Source organism: Schistocerca serialis, chromosome 6 (assembly GCF_023864345.2).
Source record: "Schistocerca serialis cubense isolate TAMUIC-IGC-003099 chromosome 6, iqSchSeri2.2, whole genome shotgun sequence".
Classification (NCBI taxonomy): Eukaryota; Metazoa; Arthropoda; class Insecta; order Orthoptera; family Acrididae; genus Schistocerca; species Schistocerca serialis.
In genome coordinates, this window is record NC_064643.1 from 388,598,318 (window position 1) to 388,616,563 (window position 18,246).

General features: G+C 37.4%; 1 protein-coding gene across 4 annotated transcripts in view; it reads left to right on the forward strand.

Moving 5' to 3' along the window:
• Positions 1 to 18,246, forward strand: part of LOC126483832 (cap-specific mRNA (nucleoside-2'-O-)-methyltransferase 2) — a 296,880-nt gene that overhangs the window by 96,353 nt on the left and 182,281 nt on the right. For all 4 annotated transcript variants that reach the window (XM_050107032.1, XM_050107034.1, XM_050107033.1 and 1 more), the window contains 2 exons: positions 987 to 1,148; positions 8,819 to 8,974. In XM_050107032.1, coding sequence (XP_049962989.1) covers positions 987 to 1,148; positions 8,819 to 8,974 — 318 coding nt within the window. The remainder of the gene's footprint in view (positions 1 to 986; positions 1,149 to 8,818; positions 8,975 to 18,246) is intronic.

Consider the following 18,246-nt stretch of genomic DNA (forward strand, 5'->3'; position numbering starts at 1 on the left):
ATATTAAAGTATTTTGCTCTATATATTAAAAACTCTTTAAGTTGTAGAACCCTCCCCTGCCGTATGTGGATTCCAGATTGTCAAAAATGTGATTTTTTAAAAGTTGTATTTTATCTTTGAAGTTTGCCATGGTTCTAACACTAGAGTAAAAGTGACAAAAAGAATTTTCTGATTTTACGTTTAAGCACTTATAGCCTGAGAGCTACACACATGCTTAAGACATTTAAGTGTTGAATACTTGATCACACTCTTTCCTGAAGATCAGTGATGTTGGTGTCACTCTTTCCTGAAGATCAGTGATGTTAGTGTCTATGGTCCTGTGATTATCAGGTTGACAGGTTCCATGTGGAAGCAGATGTACCCAGCAACTGTATTTATTTAATGTAGTAAAGGCTACAGCAATCAGTGATAAATTATGTCTATTGCAAATCCAATTTTGATCGCTGTGTGGACCTCTTCAGTGCATTAAAAGTAAGTTAAAACATTAAAACCATGTGTATATGCACATAATCCCAATTAGACTATTCATGTCAAAGGTTGAATGTGAATTTTACTTTAACCAAGCTATAGCTGCTACCAAGATTTGACTTACGTAAATTTCCAGCAGATATTAATGTGTTTCTAAGGTAGTTGTCTCATCTTTATTTCATCATTGATCTGTCAACCAAAGTGTTATGGATTTTTAGCTGTATTTATGTTATTTTATTTGTATCATAACAGCAGAGTTTATGCTTCAGACTGCAAACTTCAGATTACTTACATTGTTGTGTAGAAAACGTCCTTGAACCTTAGCCCATTACTTGTAAACTAAACTGGGGTGACTTCATGTCTTTGCAGTTGTATTATGTTGGCTCCTGCCTTTTACATCAGATCTACACAGGCTTTGTGTTCAAAACTGAGTTGACAGTTTCATACCCATTATTGTAACTCAAACAGTACATCCATGTTTATGTTTGTTACCAATGTGATCTATCATTTATTTAAAGGAAGACCGTCTGCAGCACATGAAAGAAGCACTGAATGCTGTGAAAAGCAAGTTGAATGATTACAATCTGGGGGACTGGCACAAGCACACTAGGGCTATGAACATGGCAGCATATATTCTTAAAGCTGTTAAGAATCGATGCCAGGCAGAATTTGTTACACAGGTATATTGCTTTCTTATTATAGCTGTTTGTTTGCACAAGAAATTTAGATGTCCATCATCACATTTGCTAGTTAAATGCAATGTAATGATTTAAGTATTTTAGGGACTTCTGTGACAGTTTTAATTTTGGTGCTGTACAGAATTATTGTATAGTTTACTGTTTGGTACCAAGCCAAACAAATATAAAATTTTGAATAGTAGTAATTTAAGAAAAGTTTGTTGATGACCTAATGGGGTTTGTGTCATTTGCCTCTCAGTGTTTTACCTGTTTACATGTTTTTGATTAGAAACCGTGACGAGTTTATAAAAGTAAAGGAGTACTTCGTGAATTCCTTCTATAGTGTCTTTCAAACACAACTATTACTATTTTTACCCGTCTGCGAGGCCGTGCAGAAAAGTAATACCTTCGAATTTTTATGTGAAAACTCTTAAAGCTTTTTGAATAAAATGAATGTTATTAACATTCTAAATTTTTATTGTTCATGTCTGCGTACTTGCGACCCTCTGCTGCTGGAGGACTCTGAATTGTTGTGTGTAACATGGCAGTATTTAACATAACTGTATATGTGCCTGAGAAACAGCATGCTGTAATTGAGTTCCGCGTTTGAAGAATTCGTTCACATGTGGAGTAATCGTTATGACGTCTTCAACATTCCGACATGTTGGGTTCACTGTCATCAGTCATCCTCCATGTAATCCTGACTTTGCCCCATTTAATTCTCATCTGTTTCCAAACTTGAAGAACACATTCAAGGACTGCACTTTGATAGTGATGAAGCATGAAGCAGTGCAAGCAGAGGTGAGGATGTGGCTATGGCAACAGAGTGAAACATTCTACAGTGACGGTAACAGCTAGCTGGTCTCTCGACTGGAAAATGTGCCCGTTGCCAGGCAGACTATGTTGAGAAATAAATATGTAGATATGGAGAGTAAAGGTGCAGAACGTGAATGAAGTTTGTTTTATTTAAAAAGCTCTAAGAGTTTTCACATAAAAAATTTGGAGGCATTAGTTTCCAGCTCACCATCCTACATTACCACCTATATAGTATGCAAGTCTGAGTGTTGCAATTTCTTGTATGAACATTTAATAAGCCATGATAAAAAGTAGGAAATGTAGAGTTGTTACAGGAGAGTTGTTATGTATTTCTTTGGAGTACTTGCAACAAAGATTGTTATCTTATTTTGAATAGTAAGGACTAAAGCTGTTTAAGAGTGCTATTGTATGTCCAAAGTAAGACAGAAGAACTCAAATGTATCTTATATAAAATTTCTTGCTCTAATGAGATTGTTCTTTACCACTGTCAAAGGGAGATATTTTACTCATGTTTGCCTTCCTAATTACCTGAACATGGCTACTCATTGGAGACCTTAGTTGATATGTCAAACACTCTGTGATAATAATGTTTCCCACGGCTGTCCTTTGTTAATATGCTGAGAAATGGTAAATTGCCCTGGGGAGCCAGTCTTATCTATTAATTTTGTGCTCTGTCAGGCTTTCTGTGTAGTTTTTCTTAAAGATTTGTTTATGACAGAGGAATTACATATTTTTATATAATCAGCTTCAGAGTTTATAAACCTAACTTGCATGTTTATGTACCATATTTTTGTATCTGGTTCATAATTATTTTGCCTATTGGGTGCAGCCATTGCTTGGCCGCCTCAATCACAGCCTCATCTTTCATCAGTGCCATAAACCAATAATTTTCAGATCATTCTTCAGTGCACATGGAATTAATGAGGTGGAGAAATATTAGCAGTTTTCAACATATGTTCTGATCACTTTTTCTAATATAGCACATACAGGGTATTGACAAAATAGTGTTAACACCTGTATGTACTTGGGAATGGTTTATTAATAAGGGGTTGGACATCTATTTGCGTGTACTACGGCTGCAATTATTCATGGAATACTAGCGTATAATGATTATAAAGTCTTCAGTGGAATGGTATGCCACTCATCGATCAGAACCTCTTCTAACTCCTGTAGCGACAAGGGAGGCGGAAATCTGCTCCAGAGTCGACGCGAGCACCACAAGGGTTTGATAATGTTCAAGTGCGGGGACTGTGCTGGCCACGGCAGACCCTGCAGTTCAGCTGCCTCATACCGTGATTGTACTGTCCTGGCTGTGTGAATGGGGGCTTTATCATCCTGAAATATGACATCATTGTTGGGAACAATATTTGGATCATGGGGTGCACCTGATCACCTAAAATGTTTACATAATCACTGGCTGTAACACAGCCTTTTAGGGTAATGATGGGACCAGCAGAATACCGTGATATGCCTGCCCATACCATCACACTTCCACCTACATGCTTAACCGTTGAAATCAAGCTATCAGGATTGTAGGCTTCTTTTGCCATTCTCGAGATGTAAACCTGGCCTGATGTTTGAAGTAACGAAAATGTTGACTCCCCGGACCATAAGACATGTTTCCACTGATCAGCCATCCAGGATTTATTCTGATGACACCATGTTTTATGCTTCTTTGCATTGGTTGTCATCTCAGATGGTTTTGGAATAGCAGCTCGTCCATGAATGAGCTAAGCAGTCACTTTAGCCACCATAGTTTTGTGTTGTTTTGACACAATTTGTATTAGCATATGACAATCTCTGTCATTTAGTTTTGATTTGTGCCCACTGTTACATTTACATGATGACATCTTTCCACGTTTTGTGTAGCCTGTCATGATTGTTGAAACAACAGTTGCTTGTGAAACATTGAATAAGTTGGCTGTATTGGTTACTGATGCTCCAGCTGATCGGGCCCCCACAATCTGCCTTCTTTGGAACTCTGTTAGATCTTCCATTGTACGTTGAACTTGGCCTCTAAATGCAAATACACAGTATGCATTCCTCGTGAACAACCTACACTGATGCCTAGTTGTACTGAACACGTACTGTCCAGTGCGACACGTGCCTTACTTGCGTTGTTGACTGCCAAACATAACCATCCCATTACTACCACTGTTCACATTATTTTGCCTATCCTCTGTAAATAATCAGTATGAAGAAGTTTTGGTTATGGAACAAAGGTTTGCCCTTCTCTCATTTTCAAGATGTGTCCCATTAATCCTTTTGTGGGCTGTGGGAAACATGCTTTTCACTTCAAGAAAGTTGGGGCAGGCACTGCGGCATATGTTATTCCAACCTATTTATGGTGCTACCACCTTATGAACAGTACAGGGTACCATTTGGAATCTGAAGATCCCACTATTTTAGCTGTATGATATCATAGGAGCATTGTTTCACCAAGTGTTGGTCTGTAGAGGAGCTTCTGAGTGCCATTATCATGACATTTTGTGTGTTTCTTCTCAGCTCTTTAGTCTAAGGTTGTTTTGATTTTTTTTTTGTGGTATTTTATTATTTGGTGTCCCCTGTTGTAAAATGTGTTTTATTTTCAGTACTTGATTTTTATGGCAGGGAGTATCCATCCCACTACCTTTTTGGTAACATATTTTTTTTCACATCTCTAGAACGAATGTTTATCTATTTTGGTACATTTATTTGAGATATTTAACTCGATAGATTTCAGAAATAATACACAGATCAATATATTATTAAATAATTTCACATTTATTGTACCAAACTAAACCTTGCTTACCTTGAATTTATCGTCCATTCTTTATCTTTTGCATTCCTTTCCTTTCGAGTGGCTCATTCTCTAGATCTCTACAATCCTAAACATGTTGAAGAAATTTATAGTCTATTTGTTTCATTGCATTAAAAAAGTGATTCGGAAACAGGAGATGAAGCTGCCATCAATGAACTGAATGTTTAAGATTACGCATTCACTGGTGATTCAAATTCTATTTTTCTGGAGCAAGACACCTGGTGAGAACATGACACTGAATCATTTGTGCTTCTTACAACTGCGAGTAGCGATACATTGGTAAATGAAAATGAAGAAGAATGGAACACAGACTGTTCTTACTTTGATAATTTGAAGAATATTTACAAGCAAGAAGGAAAGATATATCAAAATTGTAAATAAAGAAACTTGTGTATGAAACAAAATCATAGTAGTAGAAGCTGACCAAAAACCATGGTGAACAAAACTATTTATTAAAATTTTTATAGAATTCTTCACTGTAATGGGCAATCAACAACTTCCTGCTTGCTTTATTTTTTTAAGTTTTGAGAGTATGAGGATGGTTTGATGTTTGTAAATTTGAATGAAAGAATGAAACATTTTTTGCACCATCGTAGTTGGTGAGCATGATTATTGCAAGGATCATATAAAGAATTTCAACAATATACAGCATACAGTTCATTGTCAACAGCCATCCGGATTGGTCAGTGTGTTGACTGCGAGTGAAAATGGAGAAAACTAAGTTTACATGCTGTTATTAAACATTTTCGTACAATCATTGAAGTCCATTTACTTGTGAGTTAATGAATTTAAATGTGTTCGGACAAGCACCAAAGGCGAAGTGCGCTCTGGCCATCCAATTGAGGTCACCACAAAGGAAACCATTGACAAAGTTAGTGCATAATATCCTGCATGTAGAACTGGTTATGAAGAAGTTGGGTGCAAGATGGGTGTCATGAGTGCTCACAGTTGACCAAAAATGCATCCGGTACAAGTTTTCAACACAGTGTCTGGCAATGTTTAGTTGTGATATGCAAGATCTTTTGTACTGATTTGTGACTGATCATGAAACCTGGATCCATCATTACACACCAGTCAAACCAGCAGTGAAAACAATGGATAAAGGCTGGCGAAAGTGCACTGAAGAAGGCAGAGACCATTTTGTCGGCTGGTAAGGTGATGGCCATTGTTTTTTGGTGTTCCCAAGGAACAGTTCTCATGGATTAGTTGGAGAAAGGTAGAACCACAACTGGGCTCTATTTGATTTCATTGTTGGATTGTTTGAATGTAACATTGGTTGAAGAAAGACCAAGATCGGCCCACAAAAATGTGGTCTTTCATTAGGATAATCCACTGTCCCACAAATCAGCAATAACAGTGGTGAAAGTGCATGAATTGGGCATTGATTTTGTTTTCATATACCCTACTCATTAGACTTCCTGTTCCCTAACTTGGAACTTTGGCTTGCTGGAAAGAAATTTTCATCAGGTGAGAAAGTGGTAATTGCAGTGAACGAGTATTTTGCCGAGTTTGATGGAACCTTTTTTCCGATGCAGTGAAGAAGCTGGAGGATCGCTGGACCAATTGTATATCCCTCAAAGGAGAAATGAGGTGAGTCGTTTACAAAATAAACACTTTTCTTATTTTTACCCGTACTTACCAAACCACACTTATAGATGAGTTGCTGATTCAATGACAAGGCAAAGGTTTAAAAAGTTTGTAGAGAATATTCATGCAATATCAATGTAACTGCGAAGTGTAGAAATCATGAAGAATATGACAAATTGCATAAACTGCGGCCATAGATTGAAAAGCTTTTGCAGAACTATAAGAACAGCTGTGTTCCCTCATCATCTATGTAAGTAGATGAATTGATGATTCCTGTCAAAAGAAGATCATCAAAGAAATGATATGTGCTAATAAAGATATTAAAGTGAGGCTACAAAGTCTGGTGATTGTCAGTGCACTCAATCAATATGTAAAGAACCTTGTTGCTTTCATCGACAGGTGTAAAACAAATAGCGACATGACAGTGTGTAAAGTGGTTGTGGTGCAACTAATGAAGAAAATACACAATAAATATTTGATTGATTTGCTTACCTCTGTGAAATTAATGTCAACACTTTTGAAGAAGGGTGTGTGTATGTGTGGAACTGTCAAGATCATTAGGAAAGTTTACTCTCAATTATGGAGAGAAATGTCATACTGACAAGAGGCGAACCCCAGTTTCAGATGAAAGGAGCTGCAGAGTGGAGGGAAACTGTCCAGTCACTTCTGTGTCCTCTAAAAATGGCCTAAGAGAAACTTCATTGCTGAAAGGAAGTACAGGAATGGAAAGATTGTACTAGTACAGGGATTTCCTGTCCTGATGGTGTGCCAGGATAGCAAAATAATGGATGGAATCAATAAATTTGGACAACTACGAAAATATATGCTCGTGGGAGACACACTGTTTAAGGGTGCCACTAAATATTTTATTTCCTGGTGGATGTTACCATAGAAACAACTCTATACTATGAAAAATAAGCGAAAAGGAAGTGGACAGCATGATCAGCTCACGTACAGAATTTGTCTAGCCAGGCAACTAATTGCTATCATCCCACCAAGGGAAAAATGAGCCAGAAATCTGTTTTTCTGGCAAAAGGAGTAGAGTAGCTGAAGATGTTAGTCTAATGGCTGTAGGGGAACACAAACCTATTTTAGGTGAAATGCACAGGAGGTGGCAAATTGTAGTACCGAAGCAGCAGAAAAGCACACTTGTGTTTGTACATGCTGTCGAATACTACTTTGCATAGACTCATGTTCTAGAAAATTTCACAGCAAGTAAGCGTGAATAAATGACTGTAACAAAACAAGCAAATTTGTCCAATAAATTTAAAATGTATTGAAAATGTTGCTTTTATCGTTTAACTCGTAATTATGGCAGAAGGGAATAATATTTTGCATCTCATTGTATGGCCTCCCTTTTACAGTTGCAGAAAATTTGACATTCTGTATGATTAATATATGTATTTATTAACTACTATATGCTTCTTTAATTAAAAATAATTGCTCAATAATTTTGCCAACGAAAAGGTTAATTGACTTTGTGAGTCAAAGAATACTGTGAAAATAAATTTTCCTGGTGTTGGAATAGTTTGGTAATTGTGAGAGGGTAGCTGTATATAGTGTATCTACTGCATTGCATGCTCTATTGCTTGCTTTACAATTCATCCTCTTTTGATCATATTTCAACTAATGTGCATCTGCACTTTCCTTAAATCAATTAATGTGAATTCCATGCTATTTTGTAAAGAATATGGGTGATTTCTTCCTCCATCCATATCCTGTATAACTTTGTGCTCTGTGTCAAATGATTTTGTTGCCAATGATATTAACACTAGTCCTTGTTCGTTCAACTGTCACTGTACAATACGGAAAAATATCACCTCCCATTTGTATAGCACATGTTTCAAAATAAGAGCCATTTGGTGACATTTATGAACCACCAAGTGTATGTTTTCATACCAACACTGCTACCAGACAGATTATTACATTAACAGATCTAAGACTTAAATTGGAAGGACTAAACAACATTTTCAGTGCATGATTATTGGATTATCCAGGATGAACACCATGCTCTAGTGGCTTTCACAGCCTTTGTTAAAAATCTTGATGAGTGGCTTGCAGTTGTTCATGTATTCATTTATTAAATGACATTGTATGTCAGTTCTGAAATGTACGGAAATTACAAAATACTATTGTATGTGTGTGTAGATGAATATTTCACTATGTTTGTATTGTTGTTGCACATCACTCCCTGCATATGAAGACTGGACATCATCTGTCAGTACAGTTCTTGTTCTTAGGTGTGAATTCCCAGTTTTTCTCCCAGGGAAATAGGTGATCTGATTTTTTACTCTATAATTCTCAATTTAATTTATTGCTGAAGAAAAGCAGGTAAATGGTACAAAATGTGAAGAAATTTTTAAGGACCATAGTTTCAAATGTAAATCATTCAAAATAATGAAATGAACAGATTTAATTGCATTTGAAAGAGACTGAACATGTTCATAAGTTATTTGTTAATTTCTTGTAGGCATGGTGCAAATTTTATGAAATTGTGGCTACTTATGATTTGGTTCTCGAGTCAGCCAACACTGATGGCTTTTTTAACTCCTTGCACCTTTGTGAAGCCCCTGGTGCTTTTATAGCAGCATTGAACCACTATCTGAAGCTGAACAAAGATCTCAATGTAAGTATAATACATCATTTCTGTGTAATAAGAGTCGGTGTATTGGTGCATTTTACTAGGTTTTAGAGATTAATATTTAGTGAGTAACCAGTAGATGCAACACTTCTCACACAATATTGAAATTGATTATAATAGAGGGAAACATTCCACGTAGGAAAAATATATCTAAAAGAAAGATGATGTGACTTACCAAATGAAAGTACTGGCAGGTCGACAGACACACAAACAAACACAAACATACACACAAAATTCAAGCTTTCAACAGTTTGTTGCTTGAATTTTGTGTGTATGTTTGTGTTTGTTTGTGTGTCTGTCGACCTGCCAGCACTTTCATTTGGTAAGTCACATCATCTTTGTTTTTAGAAATATTGAAATTGATAATGATATAAGTAACAATTTTAAAATGCATTTACAATTTGATGAAAAAAGATAATTACACTTAGGAAAAAACCATTGTCTGGTTGTTTATGTACAACCAACAACTAACAGTAGTAGATAATTTTGATAGAGAAAGCAAGAAACTAAAACAGAGTTTTTTCAAATGTTACCGTTATACAGTAGCATGACACATTTCTTTCCAGTACTTTCTTACTGTTCACAAAATCATTGTTTTTTGTCTTCCATCTGACTCTGCGTACTTCATATAACACTGCGTCACAGTCCGCTGCAAAAATGCGTTATTCGCAAAAATAAATAATTTCAACAGTGAGTGACGCCGTCCTTCCAGAAGGATGTCAGGGTTATCTGTGTTAATTTCCTTCCCCCCATGAACCGTGGACCTTGCAGTTGGTGGGGAGGCTTGCGTGCCTCAGTGATACAGATAGGTGTACCATAGGTGCAACCACAACGGAGGGGTACCTGTTGAGAGGCCAGACAAACATGTGGTTCCTGAAGAGGGGCAGCAGCCTTTTCAGTAGTTGCAGGGGCAGCAGTCTGGATGATTGACTGATCTGGCCTTGTAACACTTACCAGAACGGTCTTGCTATGCTGCTACTGCGAACGGGTGAAAGCAAGGGGAAACTACAGCCGTAATTTTTCTCGAGGGCATGTAGCTTTACTGTATGCTTAAATGATGATGGCGTCCTCTTGGGTAAAATATTCCAGAGGTAAAATAGTCCCCCATCTGGATCTCCGGGCGGGGACTACTCTAGAGGACGTTGTTATCAAGAGAAAGAAAACTGGCGTTCTACGGATCGGAGCGTGGAATGTCAGATCCCTTAATCAGGCAGGTAGGTTAGAAAATTTAAAAAGGGAAATGGATAGGTTAAAGTTAGATATAGTGGGAATTAGTGAAGTTCGGTGGCGGGAGGAACAAGACTTTTGGTCAGGTGAATACAGGGTTATAAATACAAAATCAAATAGGGGTAATGCAGGAGTTGGTTTAATAATGAATAAAAAAATAGGAGTGCGGGTAAGCTACTACAAACAGCATAGTGAACGCATTATTGTGGCCAAGATAGACACGCAGCCCATACCTACTACAGTAGTACAAGTTTATATGCCAACTAGCTCTGCCGATGACGAAGAAATTGAAGAAATGTATGATGAAATAAAAGAAATTATTCAGATAGTGAAGGGAGATGAAAATTTAATTGTCATGGGTGACTGGAATTCGGTAATGGAAAAGGGAGAGAAGGAAACGTAGTAGGTGACTATGGATTGGGGGTAAGAAATGAAAGAGGAAGCCGCCTGGTAGAATTTTGCACAGAGCACAACTTAATCATAGCTAACACTTGGTTCAAGAATCATAAAAGAAGGTTGTATACATGGAAGAATCCTGGAGATACTGACAGGTTTCAGATAGATTATATAATGGTAAGACAGAGATTTAGGAACCAGATTTTAAATTGTAAGACATTTCCAGGGGCAGATGTGGACTCTGACCACAATCTATTGCTTATGAACTGTAGATTAAAACTGAAGAAACTGCAAAAAGGTGGGAATTTAAGAAGATGGGACCCAGATAAACTGAAAGAACCAGAGGTTGTAGAGAGTTTCAGGGAGAGCATAAGGGAACAATTGACAGGAATGGGGGAAAGAAATACAGTAGAAGAAGAATGGGTAGCTTTGAGGGATGAAATAGTGAAGGCAGCAGAGGATCAAGTAGGTAAAAAGACGAGGGCTAGTAGAAATCCTTGGGTAACTGAAGAAATATTGAATTTAATTGATGAAAGGAGAAAATATAAAAATGCAGTAAATGAAGCAGGCAAAAAGGAATACAAACGTCTCAAAAATGAGATCGACAGGAAGTGCAAAATAGCTAAGCAGGGATGGCTAGAGGAAAAATGTAAGGATGTAGAGGCTTATCTCACTAGGGGTAACATAGATACTGCCTACAGGAAAATTAAAGAGACCTTTGGAGAAAAGACAACCACTTGTATGAATATCAAGAGCTCAGATGGAAACCCAGTTCTAAGCAAAGAAGGGAAAGCAGAAAGGTGGAAGGAGTATATAGAGGGTCTATACAAGGGTAATGTACTTGAGGACAATATTATGGAAATGGAAGATGATGTAGATGAAGATGAAATGGGAGATATGATATTGCGTGAAGAGTTTGACAGAGCACTGAAAGACTTGAGTCGAAACAAGGCCCCGGGAGTAGACAACATTCCCTTAGAACTACTGACAGCCTTGGGAGAGCCAGTCGTGACAAAACTCTACCATCCGGTGAGCAAGATATATGAGACAGGTGAAATTCCCTCAGACTTCAGCATGGGTGTAATAATTCCAATCCCAAAGAAAGCAGGTGTTGACAGATGTGAAAATTACCGAACTATCAGTTTAATAAGTCACAGCTGCAAAATACTAACGTGAATTCTTTACAGACGAATGGAAAAACTAGTAGAAGCCGACCTTGGGGAAGATCAGTTTGGATTCCATAAAAATATTGGAACATGTGAGGCAATACTGACCCTACGACTTATCTTAGAAGCTAGGTTAAGGAAAGGCAAACCAGCGTTTCTAGAATTTGTAGACTTAGAGAAAGCTTTTGACAATGTTGACTGGAATACTCTCTTTCAAATTCTGAAGGTGGCAGGGGTAAAATACAGGGAGTGAAAGGCTATTTACAATTTGTACAGAAACCAGATGGCGGTTATAAGAGTCGAGGGACATGAAAGGGAAGCAGTGGTTGGGAAGGGAGTGAGACAGGGTTGTAGCCTCTCCCCGATGTTATTCAATCTATATATTGAGCAAGCAGTGAAGGAAACGAAAGAGAAATTCGGAGTAGGAATTAAAATCCATGGAGAAGAAATAAAAACTTTGAGGTTCGCCGATGACATTGTAATTCTGTCGGAGACAGCAAAGGACTTGGAAGAGCAGTTGAACGGAATGGATAGTGTCTTGAAGGGAGCATATAAGATGAACATCAACAAAAGCAAAACAATGGTAATGGAGTGTAGTCGAATTAAGTCGGGTGATGCTGAGGGAATTAGATTAGGAAGTGAGACACTTAAAGTAGTAAAGGAGATTTGCTATTTAGGGAGCAAAATAACTGATGATGGTCGAAGTAGAGAACATATAAAACGTAGACTGTCAATGGCAAGGAAAGCGTTTATGAAGGAGAGAAATTTGTTAACATTGAGTTTTGATTTAAGTGTCAGGAAGTTGTTTCTGAAAGAATTTGTATGGAGTGTAGCCGTGTATGGAAGTGAAACATGGACGATAAATAGTTTGGACAAGAAGAGAATAGAAGCTTTCGAAATGTGGTGCTACAAAAGAATGCTGAAGATTAGATGGGTAGATCACATAATTAATGAGGAGGTATTGAATAGGATTGGGGAGAAGAGAAGTTTGTCTTACAACTTGACTAGAAGAAAGGACTGGTTGGTAGGACATGTTCTGAGGCATCAAGGGATCACCAATTTAGTATTGGAGGGCAGCATGGAGGGTAAAAATCGTAGAGGGAGACCAAGAGATGAACACACCAAGCAGATTCAGAAGGATGCAGGTTGCTGTAAGTACTGGGAGATGAAGAAGCTTGCACAGGATAGAGTAGCATGGAGAGCTGCATCATACCAGTCTCAGGACTGAAGACCACAATAACAACAACTACAGCAACAACAAACTTTAATTTCACACTTCAGTCAGACATTGTGAGCTATAAGGAATTTTCTTCTATCATTCATCTAACAATATCAAAAGCCTTTTTTGTTTAATATTCTTAGCATTGTTCATCAACAGTTGTTAACATCCAACTTCTCTTTTGTACGTGCACCTAAATTGTCTGCAGTTGGCTATTCACCTCTCAAACACACATTGAATATTGTATGATGTAAAATGATCGTAGAAAAATCATCCAGATGCCTACTTCTTCCTTATGATTGTGTCGCTTTCCTGGTGATTTATGAGATGCCTACCCACTGGCTTTGATAAAAGCGTTCACTTCGCTAGAGATATGCTGCACGGTTGTCAGTACCATACCACTTGCCTTAGCTGTTCTTACCTGCTGTTTGCAACATTGGGATGAGAGCCATGTGGCAACGAGTCATCATCTTCAGCCTTTCTTTTGAAAAATTTAAACACTTGGAATGCTATAGGTCTTGCTTTTCTTTTTGTAGCACTGGCACTTTTCTGATCCGTCAGCCATAACAAGCAGTTTGCCAACAATATAACTGGCAAAACACATACATTGGAGAAGAAATCCCCACTAAATATTCAAAGTAAACTCGGCAACATGTGAAACAGACTGAAATGATCGAATGACGGTATTGAGTGGAGCAACAAGTAGTACATTGCTGTGCCACTGCACTTCGCCCCAGCACCTGCCTTCTTGGCTGTACACAACCATAATCATATGAGTCATTATTAATAATCATATGGGTCATTATTAACTTGCTCTCACCATGTGGATAAAGTAAAATCCACATTATTCTGTTTTGTTCATCTAATCTTCCAAGAAGTTATTTTTGTTTATGAAAATTTCTTGGTGGTGGGAAGTGTGTGATAGTTCAAAACATTTAACTACACTAGTCTCAAGATGTTCTCATTTAGTATGTCAAGGATTCTGTTAACCGTTGTTTCATTACCTGAGTAAGTCTATTTTTAATTATATTGTGTGATTTAGTAAAATTGAAAATCCATCTGTCAGTTGTGCAATTTATCTGACTACACTTCAACATTGTTCAGCTAAGTGAAAATTGAGACCAAAGCTCATTGTTAATAAATTCCCAACACTTACGTTTAAGATGTTCATACCACTTGAAAGTTGTTTCGGTCCTTTCATTGATATCCATTTTCACTCAATATTTTAGTTTTAATAAGGACATCACATGTTTTCTCAAATATATTTAATTATTGCTGCACTAGTTTATAAACAGTATTGATGGGTGGTACTTTGTAGGCACATTACTTGAGTGAAAACCAGCTAATTCTTTTTTTAAGTTAAAATGAAGCCACACTATCATTTGAAGATGATGTTAAATTCTGAGAAACAATAAGAAATTATTTCTTCTCTATGTTTACAGTCATGATAGTTAATTGGATCCACAAGTTATTCATATCAATGAATGTATTATGTATCCTGGTGACTGAAATTATGCCCTGTGTTCATACTAGTTACCAGAACAGGAAACTATGTATAAATTGCTACTAATCATTGTGAAGAAGTTTGCCGAATAATGTTGATATTCGATGACATAAGCAACAAAATCAGCTGATACCTTTGGTGCATTCAGTTCATTGTTTTCATATATTCATCCTTTGAAATAAGTAGTTTTATGAGAATGCTGTTAAATATGTCTGACCGTAGGGACCATGTGCAATGAACCATTTCATCTGTCCCTGTGCGGCAGTCTCATTCTCTCACTACTTCTTTCTTTCATACTTCAGGTTTATTGGATGGTATCCTCAATACTGATGTGGCTCTTGTTTAGGTTTTGCTACTCCTTTTTTTTACTGCCTAATTTTGCAACTATTTGATCCTTCTTTCTCCAACATGGTGTGCATCCCACTTACTGTGGGTTTCCAGCTTAAGACCTGTTCTCATTGAAATGAGCAAAAATAGGTGGGGTGGTTTTTTTTTTTTTTTTTTTTTTTTTTTTTTTTTTTTTTTTTTTTTTTTTTTTTTTTTTTAACAATGAAAAGACATACAAAGGATCTGTTTGAGGATTATGATTGATCGCACTTTGAGCTTTATTTTAGATTTTCAGTGGGAAAAAAAATGACACCTGTAATTGTAGTTTGATCAATGGCCTGTGAGTTTGAAGTTCACATACTGCATGCAGTGTAGCACCTCAGGAGTTATCCGAAATCAAAAATGTATATCAGTCAATACTACAATAAATTTATGGGGACTTATACCTAAACACAATGAAATAACCTTAAATTTAATGATACAGTGCCAACTAGAACTTTGGACTTGATTTTGGGGGTTTTATTAACTATTTATGGATTTACAAAAAAAAAAAAAAAAAAAAAAATATTAACGGATTTCATATATTATAGGTATAAGCTCCCAAGAAAAGTGTTTACTTTTCAGGGGGCAAAGGCAGAAGTTAATAGGTTGAACTGTTTTTGCTTTATGCTGCAGGCAGTTTTGACAAATTGTTTCTTGAGAAGAACGTCTTTAAAGCTTAGGAAAAACTTTTATATGTTGTATTAGTTCGATTTGCAAGAAAAATTACTTATTGTTATATATTTTTGATGTCACTGAACACAAATCTCAAAGTTACATTTTCAAAATTCAAAATGGCTAATCCAATATGACGAACCAAAAGTTATGTTTTGACCAAAAAAATTGTTTTCATTACTTACGTTTATTCTGCAGTTTCAGGAACATATATGAACCCTTCCTCTAACTGGAATTGTTCCTCGAGAGAAATCCCTCCTTCTTGACTAGATAATCTAGTCTGGCTGAGCTGAATACACTGTGTTCATCAGCCTGCATACATTGTTTCTCAGTTTTTTTTGCGAATATGTTTGCGTGCATACTGCAGTATAAAACAATTTGTGAATGTGCATCATGGCACAACAAGTTTTATACCCGAGCCAGGTGTCTGTGGCTGAGTGAGTCCCACAGTGACTGTGACACTGACTTTGAACAGTGGGCTGTAGAAACTTTTGTAATGCACAGATTAAAAAACCCTTTTCGTCCCAACATTCTAGACACATATACCTTTCAAAAAATGCAGTTAAAATAATTGATTTTTTGACCATTTTGAATGAGAACCATATGCAGAATGGTTCACGTAATACATCTAGATTGCAGCATATCCATTTGTTGTAGTGAGAATTGTGGCAGCCCACTAACTATGACGGGATTACATTGTCAGTGCCTGAGCTGAGAACTCACTAGGAATGCCCATAATGTATGGAGCACATGGATCCTTTGCAATAATTTCCACCCCAGGCAGCCATCACTGAGGGAAGAGCCCCTGGTCATAGTAGGTAGCACCAAGGCAGATGATTGGCTTTGAAATGGATCACACTTTTCCTTACTGGGGGCCACAAGACCATCAACAGTCTCACCTCAGCAAAAGGATGCTTTTAATACAGAGTAGACTTCTCAGATTATGCTGTGGGAGCAGAGTCAACCTGAGAGATGCAAGGAGATATAAACCATACAGTATGTGTTTTGTTTGTTGGACAGTGGTTTTTGGCTACGAAATTATTCTCCATAGAATACAGGTTAAAGACAAAATTGAGGAAGAAGCATCAATGATTAAATGAGAAACAGTTCATCTCCACAATAAAGACTTTGTTTCATTTTTTTATTTAATGTAATTATTTCTGTGTGACATTAAAAAAAAGGTGATACTGTTCTACATACTACTCTCTGCATGTCTTCATTTTTATGTCTTTTGTATCTTCTGCATAAATAATGTCTGTTTAAGTCACACATCATTTTATCGACCTTTGTGACATTAAGTTGTCACCTGGCAATGGCCTAAGAAGCTGAAAGCTGGTTTGTGACAAATTAAATAAAATTTTGCAGAACATAGGAAGTTTTTCCTATTTAATTATGTTGGTTTTGTTAGCATTTAATCTCTCATCAGCAGGTAAATCCTTAGACCTCACATGGGATCAACACTTTTCAGTAATGTTAATGGTATAATATGTATTTTTGACTCCTCTCTTATACCCAGGTTATTTTACAACCATGTACTGAACATCTGATGTACATTCAGTTCTTGTTCATCACTTATGTTTCAGTCTATCATATACCAATACATGCTCGTACTTGACATCACTATTCCTGTATAGATATTTAAGGAGCCAAGGTAACAAATCACTGAATAGTGGACACACACACACACACACACACACACACACACACACACACACACACACACAGGCACGCGCGTGCCCCTCACCAGCTATGTTGTCATTCTGATAACATGTACATATTAGAGACAGAAAAGAGGGAGAGGGAGACTTCAAAGAGTAGGTAGTGAGTGAAGGGTGACTGAAGTTAGGTGTTGGGAGAGGGGTGGAAGGTGGGTGTGGGGCAGGTGCTAATGGATATTGAGGTCAGGAGAATTATGGGACCAAAATATACATCACAAGAGTAACTCCTATCTACATGATTCAGATAATCTAGTGTTGTGAAGGATCCAGATGGCTTGTGGTGTGAAACACTCGGTGAAATCAAGCATGTTGTGCTTAGTACTGTGTTGAACACAATTTGATGATGACTGCTCATTCAGTTGGACAGCCGGTTGGTGGTCGTGCATGCATAATATGATCTGCAGCAATTACAGCAGAGCTGATATATGATACGACTATTTTCACATGTGACCTTGCCACTGTTAGCATAGGATAAGCCAGTGATATGACTGGAATGGGATGTTCTGGAAGGGTGTCTTGGCAAGTCTTGTTGCTAGATCTCCCACAGGTGTACGATGCCGTGTGGCAAGGTATCGGGAGTAGGTGTGGTGTAAGGATGATGCCAGTCTGAAGCCCTTCATAAAATGTTCAGCATACTGGTCATGCTATTGCTCAACGCTGCAGATGTGCCACATTTAAGTAGGCCGACTATACAGGAGTGAGTTTTTAGCATGGAAAGTGCAGCAGCTAACGAAGTGAAAGTACTCTTGATTGTTAATGGGCGTGACGGAGGTTGAGATGGAACTATGAGGGAGCTGAAGGTCAAGGAGTAGGAAGGTGACATGCTGAGCTGAGGAGAACCGGGTGAAGAACATGGTAAAGATGATGTTGAGGCTGCGGAGGAATGAGGATAATTTTCTTGGCCATTGGTGCAGATCATCAAGGAACATGAAACAGAAAAGGAAGTTGGGATATTTCCTCTTTATACTATTTTCACCTACTTCATA